Genomic DNA, 15,833 nt, shown 5'->3' with positions numbered 1-15,833 from the left:
CCCCGGGAAAAGGCACTGAAGCAGCAGAGACAAGACTACAAACCGGGAGGCGACGTATTTTTCAGTCTTTCAATTTGCTTAACTCAAGCCTGGCCTTGGATGCGTTCACGGAGGGGCAAGGTGGCGGCGTCCCGGGCAGCCCGCCGCAGGGGCGGGCGCTGTGACCCGAGGCCCGGCGGGCCCTTTGGCCAGTGTGGTCGTGGACAGTGGTTCTGCGCCCCACACGGGGCGACGGGGCTGCCAGATGCGGCATTTTCTACTTTTGCACGCCGGCAGGGCAGACGGCCAATGACAAGACGCAACGGCTGGGCGAGGACCGATTCGTCGGCAGCTCCCATCAGCCGCCTGCAGCAGGAGGGCCCCGTGCAGGCGCGGGGGGCGTCTGGAAGCCGGGAGCCGGGGAGCTGGTTCCTCCACCTCAGAAGCCGCGAAGTAAAGCCCAGGGTGCAGCGGCTCCATTCGATCCCGTTCTGTTTCACTTCTGCCTCGGAAATAAAGTTTCCTGCTCCGCCCTTTCACAGTCGGTCGGCTCGAAACGCCTCCTCCACAGAGGGGTCGAGCAGGCCCATGCTGGCGTCACTCAGCATGCTCAGGCCGTCCAGGCTCAGGGGCTCGATCTGGAGCTCTTCTTCCAGTGGAAACGGAGTGTCCACGTTCAGGCTGACCTCGGGCAAGCCCGCCAGCGCACTGCTGAGGTCCTTGAACAGGCTGGCGCTCGACTCTTCTGAAGGCGCAGTAGAGGGCAGACAGGGAGAATTAGGAGGCGTGAGGCCCCGCGAGGACACACTACCGGCTCTCTGTGTCCTCGTCCCACCCAGGACAGCGGCCGCAGGGCCCCTATCTCCCGCCCCCTCCCCTGGAGCTGCGTTTCGTCAGAGAGTGCACGAGGCCCCCCACTTGCAGGTGACTCCCTTTGAACAGCAGACACTTAAAACCCGACATTTCAGGAAGGGGGGCTTGCCCAGGCCCTCGCCCACCGCCTCTGGGTGTCTGGGACTGGACGCCAGCACCTCAGAGAGGTCAAGGGCAGCTGGGCCCTGCCTGATCTGTTTTAGATAACGCCTGGACTGTCCGACCGCGGCAGCAGCGAGGACACTGGAGGATGGAAACAGCACAGGCGCCGGGGCGGCCCACTCACCCGCCAGGATGGTGTTTGGGAAATTGCCGCAGCTGGAGTACAGGTTTGGTCGCAGGTGGAACGGGTCCTGGGCGTCCCGGGGGCCTGGCTGTGCCAGGGGCACCTGGAAGCACCAAAGGTCAGGCTGTGAGGAGCTGGGCCCGCCGGGGTGTGGGGCACATGGGACGGTGTGGGGGGCTCCTGGAGTAGGGCCCCCACGAGTACCGTCTCACCCAGCACAGACGCCTCCCTCAGGCAGAGTGGGGGTGCAGGCAGGGCGCTGCAGCCACCCTGTGGGTGACGCATCCCTGTTCCTGTCGCGGCCCCCTAAGCCATCCCAAAACACCAGCATGGCCTCTGCAGCCCTCAGACTCGAGACGCCTGCGCCTCAGCCACCCGAGGCCTCTGGAAACTGCCTCTGTGGGACCCGCAAAGGGCCCCCTGGGACCACGGGAGCGATGGGCTCTTCCCCTGCGGAGGTACGCGAGGGCCCGTCCCTCTGTGTCCAGGGAGAACCCCAGGCACGTCCTCTCCGAGGACTCATCAGGACAGGGGCTTGTGTTAGCCGCCTCTTCTAAGGTTAATGATCTATTTTCTTAATCTCTCAGAAGCAGGAGTTTCCAGCGTTTTCCAGGAAGACGTGGACTGATGGAAACGGCCTGGGCAGGAGATGGGCGCAGATGACCGGCCTCCCGTGGCCCGCGTGGGAACGACCTGCCTTTACTGTCCTAACGATCAGTAGTCCTGGGGGGCCCAGCTGGCCCGGCTCCTGAGTGGGGCCCACACTGCTCTGCGCCTAGCGAGCGCTGCGAATGCAGGGTCCTGACAACGGTCAGCGTGAGGGAGAAGCTGCATGGTGAAGGGCAACAGCTACGTGTGTGTGTGTGGGGGGCCACCTTGCCGTCAGGGCGGGCCCTCCGGAGAGGCCCCGCTGGGCCCGAGCAGCAACTGGCTGAGCACAGGCCACCGTGTCTCAGGCTCCCCGACATAGTGATGCGGGGCCTCTCTGTCCCTCCCAGCAGGACTGACCCTCAGGCTACAGCCAAGTGCCTCCGCCCCTGTGCCTGCGGGTCTGGCTGAGGGCGGACTCACAGCAGCACCAGACTTCAGGCAGAGCAGAAGCTCACTCACCTGGGGAGCAAAGGCCGGGCCTGGCCTCAGGGACTGCTGGTCAAAGTTCACATCAGGGAAGAAGCTGGTCATGGGCGAGCCCTTCAGAGAAGAGGGATGGCGCATTTAGCTTGGAACTTAGGCCACAACCCGCGTCTTCCCGGCCTCTGTTCCGTAGGTCTCACCTGGGCCTGGGCCGCGAGGAGCTGGAAGTCAGACTGTGGCAGCGACGAGGCTGAGGGGGGCTGCTGGGCTGGGGGTTCCTGGGGGTGGGGCTGTGGCAGGAGAGGCTCCTGGGCTGCGGCAAGGTAAGGGGGCGGAGGGGACACCTGGGATTCTGTGGGCAGGAAGGAAGCCGGGCTCTGCTCTGAGGACATCATCTGTAAAGCAAAGTCACTAGAAAGGTCAACTTCTGGGTGTCCAGCAGCAAGTCCCTCGCGACTGGCAAACGTAAGCCAGGAGAAGCCCCGGGCGCCTTCGCACAGGCCCGAGCTCACGCACTAAGAAGCCTTCCGCTCCTGCAAAACGTGTCTTGATCTCACTTCCCCACAAAACATCTCCCATTCAGCGCCAATCTCTCTCGTCTGAACAAAGAAACAAAGCAAACCACCCACGCAGCAGAACCATCTCTTCTCAGTTTTCTCAGTCACGTTTATCTTTTCAAAGCCACGAAGCTGTAAACACGGAAGACCGAAGGGGGCATCCCGCGCCGCTGTTTCCCCGAACCCTACGAAACACACTAACAGCAACAAACACCAATAAGCAACGCAAAAATATCATTATTGAAACGATGATAAATGAGGACAAAAAAAATAGGAGAGATGAAAACAGCAACACAATTCAGAAAACGCAAAGCAGACGGCCAGGAGGAACCCGCTGAGCAGCGCCAGGAAGCAAGACGCGAGCAGGGCACGGGCAGCGGGGAGGCCTGGACGCTTCTCATTTACGCTGGGTTCTGCAGGCTGGTGGCGGGCAGCGCGGCAAGAAGGCCGCCTCCACAGCAGCGCTCAGACCTCAGAACGCTCGCCAGCCAGCAGGCCGCAGGGGAGGGCCACACTCGGGTCTCCGGCCAGGGCTCACAGGCCCTGGGGGCGACAGCAGCTCGCTGAGGGACCCCAGCCTCCACCTTTCCTGGCCAGCTCGGCTGCATGCTGGGGTGGGGCCCACACCCTGCGAGGCTGGGCTATTGTCCTGGGGCATCTGACCAGCCTAAGGGAACCCGAAACCCAAGGACATGAGCGTTTTGGCCAGAGGGCCCCACAGGGAAGGCCAGGCCCAACAGGCCCATCCACTCGGTCTTCTGGGACGCGTCCCGTTCACAAGTCCGAGCAGGACGCCAGGAGGCACGAGCCGCGAGGAAAGCGCCTGAGCGCGCGACGGGAGGGCAGGGAGGAGGAAGGCAGCGGGAGGAGCCTGGGCAGGAGGTGGCAGTCACGGAAGCCAAAGTTATCGCTGCGGTGTTCAGGCTGTTACATGATCTATCAGACATGTATGAAAATACGCGCAGCGCGTCTCTCCACATACACTTTTTTGTGGAAAGCAGGGCTAGAGCGTCCCAGATCATAAACATGCTGATGACTGCCGAGGTTGGGTGAGGGGACAGAAGGACTGATCTCCACTGTGTTCTCTACTTCAGGTGGTTTGGAACATTTCCATTACAGAAAATAAAAGAATGTGCAAGAAAAATTACCATTAATTTATGGAGTAAAAGATAATTTAGGGAGTAAGTAGGATGCCTTCAAGGGGGCATTCAGAGAACAAAGAAAAATCCTTAGCAATTTCAAAGTATGAGAGCAGACATGAACCCCGTGCCTGGACGGATGGAAGACAACGTCCAGGCTGTCCCCGAAAGCCAAGTGAAGAGTCAGGGAAGGAAAGGGGGAGGGAGAAGAAAAGAGAAGAAAGAGGTTGGAGGCAAAGCTCTGGAGTTCCAGAAAGAGAGACCAGAGTCAAGGGAAGGGAAGAAAGTCCTCAAAGGAACAAAGAACATTTCCCAGAGAGGAGAGACTGAAGGGACCCGCCCAGTGTGTGTCAGAGCCACGTGATTTTGAAGTTCTAAAACCCTGGGGACGAAAAGAAGGTTCTGCAAGGTTCCAGAGGAAAAAAGGAGATTTCTTTCAAAGTATTCAGAATCGGAACGGAACTGGATTCCTCCACAGCAACTCTAGAAACTGCCAGGCAGTGAGTGGATCAAAAGATCTTCAAGTTTGCAAGAGAAAATTATTTCCGACCTAGAACTCAATGCCCCACTAGTGAGGAGTTCCGTGGTGAGCAGACGAAAGGCAGGTGCAGGCCACGCCAGCTCACAGGTCCTGTTCCAGAAAGTAAGAGTAATAGTTTTATATTTTGCAGAGTAAATAATCTTGCAAAATGAAATTAAAGGCAACCCAATAACATGAAAAGAACCCTTTAAAAAATTATGAAATACATGCTCCCCCTGCCCCAAAAGGAATCACTCACAGAACCAAGACTTGGAGCTGGGATGGCAAATCGTGACTAAGGACTGGGCCCGCGGGCCCTCCATGCCCCGTCACTGTGCACTGATGGGGCAGCGGTGGTAAGTGCGGTTACGATCTACCTGGGACTGACCGATCATAAACACGCCCACTGATGATGGAAAGGCGCCTGCCCTAAGAGCTCAGAATAAAAACAGCCAACCAGTCAAAACAATGGCTCTTCAGTTCCCAGACTGCTGTAATGGGCTTGTGACTCCAAAAGATGCCTCTTTCTGGGCCTCCCCGGTGGCGCAGGGGTTAAAGACAGCGCTATAAAGCACGAGTTCCATCCCTGGCCAGGGAGCTGACCCACAAGGTGCAGCAGCCCTCTCCTGCCTCCCCCCTGCTCCTCTCAGCAGTGGATCTCAGTAGACCCGCCTGTTCTGCTCCCCACTCTCTCTGGTGAATCCTCTCACCTACCCCCCACCCCCGCACCGCTGGCTTACACCCCAGTTCTTGCATGCATAAATAAATTAAATCTTTTTTTTTTTTTTTTTTTTTTTTTTTTTTATAGAGGCATGCTTTATTTATTTGTTTGCTTGTTTTTTGTTTATACATGCACTGGGTACAGTCAGAAGCGCGGGAGGGTGAGAGAATTCACCAGAGCCAGAGCGGGGAGCAGAGCAGGCAGAAGGACCGAAGCACACCGCTGAGGGGAGCAGCGGGCGGCAGGAGAGGTCTGCACGCCATGTGGGACCCTCCTCTGGTGGCCGGGGAGCAGCCGGGGATCGAACCGGCGCCGCAGAGGCCGCGCGCAGCTTCGCAACCCAGCGCTCAACCGCTGCGCCACCGGGGAGGCCCAATAAATTAAATCTTAAGGAAAAAAAATGCCTCTTTCTAAAGGGAACTCTTTCAGCTCTTTCATAGAGATGATCCCATTATCCCCAGTACTTTAGGGACCAGCAGTGGAGACGTAATTCGGGAAGTGGTCTAGTCCACCCCCAAGCTTCGAAGCCTTCTTCGGCTTCCCTGCAGCTCAAAGTGCTGGTGGAGTCAACGGATCCTCAACCCCCAAGCAGGCCTGCTTCGTGCTCTCAGATACATCTGGCCCGCCCCCCCACCCCCACGCCGTTACCCAACCCCAACTTCAAGACTTAGCAACGGCAAACTCATGAGGGCGGTCGACGCAACAGCTGCTGGAAAGCCAAGGACGCTCCGAGTTACCCACTCTCTGCTCACAGTGAGACGCAGGACATGGCCCGGCCCGGGGAGCCCTGCGACAACCTCAGGAGGCCCGCCCGGCCGCGCCCGCCCGTCAGCCCAGCCTTCTCCGCCTCGGTTCTCACCTGCGGGGCAGGGCAGTGGTTCAGCGGGCTCGTGGAAGACAGCTGCCTGCCGAAGCCGGGATGCGACTCGGGGCCTGGCGAGAGTGTGAGCGGGCTGACGGGGGGCTGCCGACGCCGAGGGGGGCCGCTCAGGTTTGTGGTGGAGAGAGAGGGGTTGCTGAGAGAAAAGAGCCGGAGCGAGGGGTGGAGTGTGCTGGAGCCGAGGCCGGCCGCCTGCGGGTGGCTGTTCAGGGAAGAGGACAGGGCCGTCTTGCTGAGCGTGGCCTGGATGGACGGGTTGCTGCGGGAGGTCTGCAGGCCTAGGAGAACCGAGTCGCAAGTCACTCACCGTCACTCAGACCAGACCCTTGTCTGTTCTGCAAGTATTAAAGGAAACACAACTTCCTACTGCTCGCATCCGAGCGCTTCTAAATCTGACCCAGTACTTGTGCGCTGCGGGGCATTTCCACGCAATGCACCCGTCACACGCTCTCCCCCCAGCACGGCCAATTCTGTAAAAGCCAAAAGGCCCTTTTGAAATCCAGCGCGGGCGGAGGAGCCAGCACGGAGCCTGTCACTATGATGTGCCCGCGTGGCGAAGAGCGCGGGGCAGCACAGTCGCGCCTTTCCCGACTCTCAGGCCCGCTCCCGAGCCCGGCACAGGGACCATGCGCGCAGCACAGCTCAGCAGAACCCGCCAGACCCCATCAGCCCAGCAGCAGACCCGAGCGCAGCGCCGCAGGGCCCTGAGCTACGAGGCCGGGACGTGGAGTCTCGCTACAGCCACCAGGCAGGGCCACCGGGGACACGGGCAGGGACTTACCGGAGGAGCTCCGAATGCCCAGGTGGGTCATGGCGGCTGGGAGGTTGCCCACGCTGCTGCCCATGCTCACACCGCCGAAGAGGTGGTCGCTGGTGTCCAGCGAGGCCGGCAGGGGTGCTGCGTAGTGCAGGTTGGTCAGGTCTGGCAGCGACCCCCCAGTGTTCAGGGCCCCCAGCAAGGACGGGAGGCCTATGTTTTGACCATTGTGTGGAAAAGTGCTGGAGAAGGAAGACAAGCGTCACGCTGTGTAGAGCACCTCCCTGGGGCCCCGGCCACGCAGGCGCTGGTCTCCACGCAGCAGCATCACGGCCCGGCTCGGGCAGGCTCGGCCTCCCGAACCCCGGCCCGTAAGTGTCAACTGGGGGTTCGCTGACGCGACTTTCGGAAATATTTTCACCACCGGATTAGACTCTGGCTGCCAAAAAATGTACTTTGAAAATGATAAAGCACCGCCTAACACCGGAGCACTGCTTGCTACCTGTGCTGTTCTTTTGTTGGATTTCTCACTTATCTCTCCTAACAGAAAAAAGACAAAGCATCCCGGGACAAACTAGATCGCCTCCAAGATGTATTTTTTCCTTAATTAATTTTTAAAATTTTTTATATCATTGTTCATTTTCTTTTAATTTTTAAAAAATATTCTATTTTATATAAGTCTTATGTCATTTTTCATTTTTTTTTTAAATTTTTTTTAATCTTTTTTTTAAAGATTTATTTATTTATTTATTTCTACAAGCACTGGGTACAGTCAGAAGCGCGGGAGGGTGAGAGGATTCACCAGAGCCAGAGCGGGGAGCAGAGCAGGCAGACTGATGACGTACACTGCTGAGGGGAGCAGCGGGTGGCAGGAGAGGTCTGCGCGCCATGTGGGATCCTCCTCCGGTGGCCGGGGAGCAGCCGGGGATCGAACCGGCGCTGCAGAGGCCGCGGGCAGCTTTGCAACCCAGCACTCAACCGCTGCGCCACCGGGGAGGCCCTGTCATTTCTCATTTTTGCACAACGCCTTCATTTTCATTTTGGTTATATTCCCCATCCAAGATGTATTTTTTTAAATCGCTGCTTCATAAACTTCCGAAAGAAGGTTCCTTTCCCTGGTCAGACTCGGGGCTGCCCGTCGGGCCAGCGCCGGCAGGGGAGGCTCTGGGGGCGTGGGCCTAGTGTGTGCTGGGGCAGGCCAGCCCTGGCATCTGCAGCCTGGGGCAGCGGGGCAGACGGGGCCACGTCCAGCTGTTCACAAGTTATAAACCAAATGGACCAGCCCTGTCACCGAACGAGGTTTGCTGTCTCTGTCATGACTAATCACACAGCAGGCTTGAGGCTGCACAGAGCCTGCGCTCCGGTGCACAGCCCTGGCTGGACGTGGCACCCCAGCCTGCGTCTCCACAGCCGCCCCTCAGGCTAGGTGCCGTGTTCTCCTGTGGGCCTCGGGCTCAATTCTCAAGGGAGCATGGCTCCTCGAGTGGGCTGCGCATGGGGCGGCGAGACTGGGACACCTGGCAGTGTCAGGTGCACGGGGGAGGGGGGGGGAGCGGAGGGCTACAGGGGCTTCCTGGGGGCAGCTGAGCGGGGCTGGAAAGTCAGTCTGGGTGGGGTCTGGCAGGACCTGTGGGGACACATGCGGCTGTGCCAGGGCCTAGGGGGCCAGACACCCGGCAGGGAGGGCGTCTTCCGGGCTGGGGGCTGAGGACCGGAGCCCTGATCGCCACACTGATGACAGGGGGCCGTGAAAGGTGAGGGCGGGGAAGACACACCAGTCATTCTCAAGAGGGTGAGGCTAACGGACTGGAAGGCAGGGGGACGAGAGGAAGAGCCGTGCCGTGAGGTGGAGAGGTGGGGAGGCTGCTGGGGAGTTGCAGAGAGCTCCTGACAGCCTGGGCCGGGATGGGTCCCCGAGCATTGGAGTTCTGCAAGAATGCCCCCTTTCCTGGCATGGGGGAGCCGCCTGCTAGGACGGGCACACAGATTTGTGGCAGACATTGCCACCCACTCCCGTGACAGGCCCGCATCCCTCGCTGACCTGCACTCAGCTCCCTCCACCTGCCATCGACTACGTGGGCTTTGCCCTCCCCTCCCCTCGTCCTTCCTCAGAACCAGAGCCGCTGAACCGTATTCACCTTCCCGTACTGAGGCACTGCCAGCTGTCTCGACTCCTCCAGGGGTGAAGGTGGATGCTACCACATACACCCCGTCATTAACGGCTGCACGGTAACTTTTATACCTCAGATTCTCTGATTATTCATTTTCCCTTAATTTTAACATTGCGGTAAAATATACATGATCGCTTTAAGATGACAGCGCAGAGGCATCACGCGCACTCACAGAAGCTCTCGCCGAGCTTCTAGGTCCCCAGTTGCCAGGCGCCGGCACAGGGCCCGGGGCTGTGGATGCCACGCCTGGGCACCCCGCGTCAGCGGTGAGCTTAGGGGTCGGTGTGATTTTCTCAAACGTCTTTATAGCAGTTTTAGCTGATACTGTAGTTACGTGATTTACTCGAAACAAATGAACTCTGAGCATCGAAAGAGAGCTGTTGTTTTTACGAAAACTCAGTTTCTCAAATTCCACAGACTGGCCTTCGGGCCGTCCTTCGGCCGTGAAAAGAACGAACAGGACTTACCTGTGGGCGGCAACATCGCAGGACCGAGGGCGTCCTGTCAGGGACTGACTCTGGGGAGAGACAGAGAAGCCAGGCTCACTTGCGGCAAAGCCACGTCCAGGGTTGACACGCGTCTTTGCGAGCACCCTGGGGCTCCAGACGCACAAGGGGGAGCGGTGCCCTAACCTCACAAAGCAGCCCCGACGTCTGGACCGGACTCTCCCAGACAGAGGGGCGTGACATGAAACATTCCTTTTCCAACGGTCTGAGAGGAAAAGAAGGAAACAGAAAAGACAGAAGAAAGAGGACCCCGCTGTCAGGGACAAGCCAGCCCCGGCCCAGCCCCCGCGCGGCGGCAGCCAGTACGCTACACTCCGTGGTGGAGAAAACGAAGCCACCAGCTCAGAAATGAGTCACAGGATTCTGCAAGTCTGCAGCATGAGGGAGAGCAGCTCCCCCAGACAGCAGCCCCGCACACCGCGCCCAGAGGGTGCCGCCTCCTTCTTTGCCGGAGAAGGCAGTTGCCCTCTGAAGCCTCCACACCCCTTGGACCCCACAGCCAAAAACGCGAGCAGCTGCTTCTCCTGTTCGAACCATGAGCTGTACCCACACAGACGTGTGTCACGGCTCGAAGGGAGAACGGCCGCGGTGCTGGGGCGGGGCAGGCGTGGGCACCGTGGGCACGGGCCCGGCCATGAAGGGCCCGCGAGACCCGGGACTCAGGTCAGCCTCCTGATTCGAGGAGGAGCGGGTGAGCCAGCTCTGGGCGGGCGCTGGCGAAAGGCAGACGGCATCGGGACAGGCAGGAAAACCTGCCTGCGGCTCGCAGCCCTGGAGACCCGGGGCGCGCGGGCGTTTCTGAGTGAACGCAGAGATCAGAAGCCAGGAGCTCACCGCACAGGCTCAACACGCTGAGGCCGCTGCAGGGACTCGACCCTCAGTTCCCTCCTCCCGGCCCCAGGCCCCTCTCCTGCGGGGCTCCACGGGGCCCTCTGAAGAGCAGACGCTCGAGACAGCAAACACGCGGCTGCTCACCCACCTCCTTGGCCTCCCACAGCTGTTTCGGCACCGGCTTGGGGACGTTTAGCAGAGTCTCTTCTCTCAGCGGGCCGGGGAAAGGCGCTGCTTGGGGGACAAGAGAGTGGTGTTCGTCACACAGACGGACAGGCGCCCCCCTTTAGCCAGCCAGAGCATCTCTGGAGGAAATGGCCTAGTGGACACTCGCTGACCGCCTGCTAGGGAAGGTGCTGGGGGCACTGTGGGCCGGGTGGAGGACAAGGCAGGGGGTCCCTCCACAGAACGGCAATCCAGTCAGGGGTGAGGATGGGAGGAGAAAGGGGCAGCGGCTGAGGGCTGAGGGCACAGTCCTGCCTGGCGTGGAGCCGGGGGACCAGCGGCCTCGGAGCCACGTGTCGGGAAGCTGGGGAGGCTGGTGTGGGGGCCGGGGCCAGGTCAGAAGGGCCTTGCAGAGTGGGCTGGAGAGGATGAAGAGGAGCGAGGGGAGGCCGAGGTGACGCAGGGAAGCCCGGAGGCCAAGTGGGCAGGCAGCTTTCACGAGAGGATGTCAGGGGAGTGCGGTGCAGGGCACCACTTTAGAGGGCGCCATTTCCTAGAGAAGCTCATCTTTTTTGGCCTCTTTTCACACCCAAGATGGGCTGAGGATTCTTCAGGAATTCACTTGGGGAATGTGCAGAAACTCGAAGCTTTTTCTGTGGCTGTCGGTGTGTCAGTGCGTGTCGGTGTCTCGGCTTCTCGCGGCCGAGCTGGCTTGCCCAGGAAACGTTTGGAGGAGGCCGGAGCCGCGCCTCTGGTGCAAACGTTCCTTGTGCATCCCACCCCCGAGTCCTCACATCTACGACACGCAAACCTGATTCAATGGTTCACTTGCAGATGATGAAAATGGCACTTCGGGTTATAAAGGTAAGAGGAAGGACAACAGTGCCGCGCTGCGTGACCCCGGCACGGTCCCGGCCCGACACGACTGCCATCGGCCTGCAGACACGCAGTGTCCTCTGCAGACGTGCGACTCCATTTTGCGATCAATTTGCCTGATTTCCTGGCACTGTCTGATCACAGCTGTCAGCTAGAACTCAAACTTCCTAAATGGGCAGAGAGTGTTGAGCAGGGCAGGACACTGGAGCAGCTCATTGTGTAAGGGATCAACTCATGAATGTGCTCGTGTGACTGCCGTTTCTGGTTCCCTGCGCAGTCTTGGGACGGGGGCCTGTGGGGCCTGGAGAATGAGGAGCCTTTGCAGCCCGGGCACGCCTCTCCATTCTTAGGGTCTTGACCATGGCCTTAATTTTACAGAGCATCTTAGAAAACTAGCTGGGCGCCCTCAGCACTCTGGGAAGTCCTGGAAACGTGCTCATCAGCCGGGGTGTGGAGGGAGGGCCCGAGAACGCCGCAGGGCGCCCTGCCCAGCCCAGGCCAGGGCTCAGTGCATACCTTCCCCGTGGATGTCATTCTCACCGTCGCAGAAACCTGGTGAGAAAGAAGGAAACTTAATAGATGTTTTCATTTTTACCATTCACAAGTCAGTGACTCTTTCTGACTTGAAACAGAAGCCTGGAAATTCCAGGCCGAGGCCGGCGCGCTGCCGGGCACCCACGGTGCGTGAGCACTGACGCTGCAATTAAAACAGACACGGCTAAGTCGGTCTAAGGTGGACTCTGAGCTACTTTGCTTTTCGTTTAAAAATCATGTCAGGCTTAAATTTTCTTATTGCTTCTATCTTGAGAGAAACCAACTTTTACAAAGTCTGAGAACCGCTACTCAAATCACAAAGCCAAGGACCGTAGATTAAAACGCGCCTGCAAACGCTTCGTCAGGGGGAAGAACAGGTCGGTCAAAACCTGCACCTCACTGTCCTGCACTTCGCGCTGTGCAGGGGACACCCCGGGGGGGGGCTGTGCCGTGGTGGTACGCATCGGCTGGTATTTTGCAAACAGTCAAGTCATTTAAGAACTAATTAATCTGGAGTCTCAGTTTAAATGGCACACGTCATCGCTGACCACAGAGTTTTAAAGGCTTGACTGGTGCTGACAGGATGTAGAGGAAGGCGCCCGCCACGCTGCTGACGGGAAAGTCAGCGGGGCAGCCATTCTGGAAAGCGAGCGGGATTCACCCTACAAGCCTAAAAAATGGAAACGCTGTGGGAGCACCCAGCCTACCCGGGGCCTCTGCTCGAGGAACAGGAAACAGCGCGAAGACCCAGCCCTCGGCCTGCTCGCGGCAGTGTGTGCTGTGGCGGCGAGAACAGGGCAGCAGCCTAAAGGCCGCCCAGACCACGGCGTGAGACCCGCTGCGGCCACGCCACAGGGCTCTGCTCGCCCCCGCGAAAACCCGGCCGCTTCCCCAAGGTGGAGGGGGTCTGGGAGAACCGTGCGGCGCGGCAAGTCGAAGCACTGAGAACACGGGCAGGCACTTCCCCAGCAGACGGCCTGGCAAGGCACGGCACCAAGGCTGATGGGAGTCAGCAAAGGCCGCCAGGGCTCCCGGCTTGGGGGCAGGGCCAGGGGCCACAGGGTGTGGAGGTGGGGAAAACAAAAGCAAATTTGACTTGAAGTAAATTCGGGCTGAGCAAGGTGTTCTTAATGCAGAAGCACTGCAGAGGACAAGGGCGCACTCCCTACTGCCCCGGGCTAGGCCCGAAGGCTGGTGTGAGGTGCCAGCTTTGGGGTGAGCACACTGAGTGATGTCTCAGGATGAATCAGGCCAAGTTTCTAGGCCTCTGAGCACACTTATGCACCTACCTCAAGCTGAGCGCCCCAGGACAAGGCCTCAGAGGTGCCCACCACCGTGCAAGAGACGCATCAAGCAGCTCACCGCTTCCCCTGGGCCTGCAGCAAGGGGCCTGAGTGGCACGGCCTTCATGCTAGTGCCCACGCAGCAGGGAGAGGCTATTAAAATGCAGGTTCTGGGACCACCCTGCAAAGAACTTGACTGGGTTGTGAGAGTGGGCCCAGGTACCCACATTTTCAATAGTTGTAACCGGGGGGTCCCTGGGAAAGGGGGAGGTTCCAGGTTCCCTGCCCACCCAAGGGAGGGTGGAGCTGAGCAGGGAGAGAAGAAGCTGCAGAGGAGACTGAGGAAGGAGGAAGCAGGATGGAGCCAGAAGGAGCCTGGAGGAGGCGCATGGAGCCGACAGACACGTGGAGAAACTGTGCTTGTCTTTTGGTCGTGGACGGGGGGACACAGATGTGGGTGAGAGCCCTGTGGGGAGGGGACCATGGCGGCTTTTATCTTGATGTTGATTTTGCTCTTTTCCTCCCAGACTTGTCTGGTGGTTTCTGATCCTTTTCTGTGGGTCCTCCTGGAAGGTGCTTTAGACTTAGGACAGGCTTTGGGGCCTTGCTCTGGGCCAATCCTGCTTGGGTGGACTTTTAGCACGAGGGGACGGGTCACTCTGGGTGCTGGATATAGAAACTGTTCTCTGCCTTTCCTGTGTTGTTTCCTAGTTGTATTAAAGTTCCTTCCCATTAAAATCTCATATGTTTTGTGTTGATGCGGCGGATGGCAGAACCTATGTAGAGCAGGCAGGTTTGTGGGGTCTGGGCTGCCCCTCTCCCTGCCCTGTAACATAGTCACCTCAGAGGTGACTGGGCCAGTCTTGCAGAGGCTTGGACTTAACACTCTAAAGGGGGGTATGGTGTGGGCAGGAGAACATTAGGGACGAGGTGCAGAGGCTGAGACTGCCTGGGTGGGGAGCAGGCCCCCAGGGCATCCTGTTAGTGTCACCTCCCCTGCGAGAAGGGAGGGCTTCGTGGAGGAGGTGGCACCCAAGGAAGCAGTGAGAGGGAATAGGAACAGCAGCAGGGCGAGGCTATTAAAATGTCACTGTTTACTGACCTAGCACCAGGCCTCTGGCAGGCTCACCTCTTCGCATGGCAAGGCTGAGAGGGTGCTAGTCACCCCGAGAGCACACTGCTAGTAAGCACTGGGCCTGGAATCTGGCCTGCGGGGCTTCCAGCGTCCAACCTGCTGAGCCTGGAGAGACGCAGCCCCTTGGGAAGAAGGCTGAGGGAGATGCTCCAGTGTGAAGTCAGGAGGGAAGAGGGACACAGGAGGAGGAGGATGAGGACCGGGGAGGGGGGTGCACAGTCCAGTGGCTCGCATTGGGGGGGTGGGCCAGGCTGGGCTGGAGGGTCTGCCATAACCTGGCCAATGGAGGGAAGAGCAGGGTTTGGTTAGAGAAGTGACAGGGGCTACAGCTAAGCTTTAGGGGAGTCCTCATGGCAGAGCCTGGGGCAGACTGGGAGGAGAAGGCCCAGCAGCATGAACCTGGCCGGAGAGGCCGCAGGGAGTGCAGGGGCGGGAGTGCGGGGCACTCGATACCAGCCCCTGTGAGTGCAGGTGGCGAGTGGACAGTGCCCCAACTGCCACGCTAGCTCACAGAGAACCAAACATTTGGCCTGGGTTTTTACCACCAGATAAAAAATACCCTAGGACACAACCATGACCGAGCGGTTAAAAATAAAAAGGAACACGCTGTGATGGGACGTCTGGAAACAGGAAAGGCTCGCATCATCCCTCGGGGGACAGGGCAGGGACATGTCTGTTCTAGGAAGCCCCATCACAGGAGCGCCGGGGTCGTGTGCGCCACTCCCAGGCCTGGGAACTGGAAATGACCTGGTTGGAGGGGCCGGCAGCCACAGCACCCTGCCCCCCACGCCCTTTGCCCAGACGCCCCCAGATAGACAGGGAGGAGTCACGGGGGCACAGCCCGCCGCCCATGAGTGGAGCTGCAGTCCATGTGCTGCCGGGAGGGACACTTGGTGGAGGTGGAGACCCAACAAGAGAAATCCAGAAATTCTGCGTGATGGTCCATTCTCTGTCCTTTACGCCCGCCGCCCCGCAGCGCAGCTACCATGAGGCGACCATGGCTACCTCTGGGCTCAGCCACGTTTCAGCGCACGGTTTGGGTCGCGCGGCCAGAGCGGAGGCGCCGCATCCCCCCATCGTGGGAGCCGGGGCTGCGCCGTTATCTCGGGAGAGATTCCCAGGAAGGCTCGGCTGTTCTGGCTTCTGCTGCGGAGCCCAATTCTGGGCCTCAAGCACATTTTCCCATCGCTTTTTAAATCTTTATTTGGTTAGTCCTATAAAAAGAAATACCTTTTTGCAAAGCTAGTTGATATTTTAAAAATCCAAAAGGAAAGAAAACGAAAAACTTAATGAACGACGGGGGAAAATACACGAAACTATTCAAAACAGCTCCCACCGACAAATATAAGTCTCCAGAAATAATTCCTATCCTTGGAGACCTGGGTCCTATTTTAAACACGCCGGCTTTCCCGTGTAAACACATCCATATTTGGACGTGTCTCGGGCTCGGCGCACTGGCCTGCACGCGGGCGCCGTCCCAACGGCCAGCTGAGAGGGTGCCCGCGCCCACAGCGCCCTGCTCCGGGGCCCGGGGCCCGCCGGCCCG

General features: G+C 59.1%; 1 protein-coding gene across 2 annotated transcripts in view; it reads right to left on the bottom strand.

Moving 5' to 3' along the window:
• Nucleotides 1-515: 515 nt before the first annotated feature.
• Nucleotides 516-15,833, bottom strand: part of CRTC3 (CREB regulated transcription coactivator 3) — a gene marked incomplete at both ends in the record, with an annotated part of 70,766 nt that continues 55,448 nt past the window's right edge. The window contains 9 exons of one of the 2 annotated variants that reach the window (XM_084253575.1): nucleotides 516-724; nucleotides 1,139-1,241; nucleotides 2,249-2,329; nucleotides 2,413-2,607; nucleotides 6,009-6,307; nucleotides 6,811-7,028; nucleotides 9,425-9,474; nucleotides 10,443-10,528; nucleotides 11,852-11,887. In XM_084253575.1, coding sequence (XP_084109701.1) covers nucleotides 516-724; nucleotides 1,139-1,241; nucleotides 2,249-2,329; nucleotides 2,413-2,607; nucleotides 6,009-6,307; nucleotides 6,811-7,028; nucleotides 9,425-9,474; nucleotides 10,443-10,528; nucleotides 11,852-11,887 — 1,277 coding nt within the window. The remainder of the gene's footprint in view (nucleotides 725-1,138; nucleotides 1,242-2,248; nucleotides 2,330-2,412; nucleotides 2,608-6,008; nucleotides 6,308-6,810; nucleotides 7,029-9,424; nucleotides 9,475-10,442; nucleotides 10,529-11,851; nucleotides 11,888-15,833) is intronic. The other variant, XM_084253576.1, reaches the window with a different exon arrangement.

This window comes from Talpa europaea (genome assembly GCF_964194135.1).
Source record: "Talpa europaea genome assembly, chromosome: 14".
Lineage (NCBI taxonomy): Eukaryota > Metazoa > Chordata > Mammalia > Eulipotyphla > Talpidae > Talpa > Talpa europaea.
This window is presented reverse-complemented; position numbering and strand designations above follow the sequence as displayed.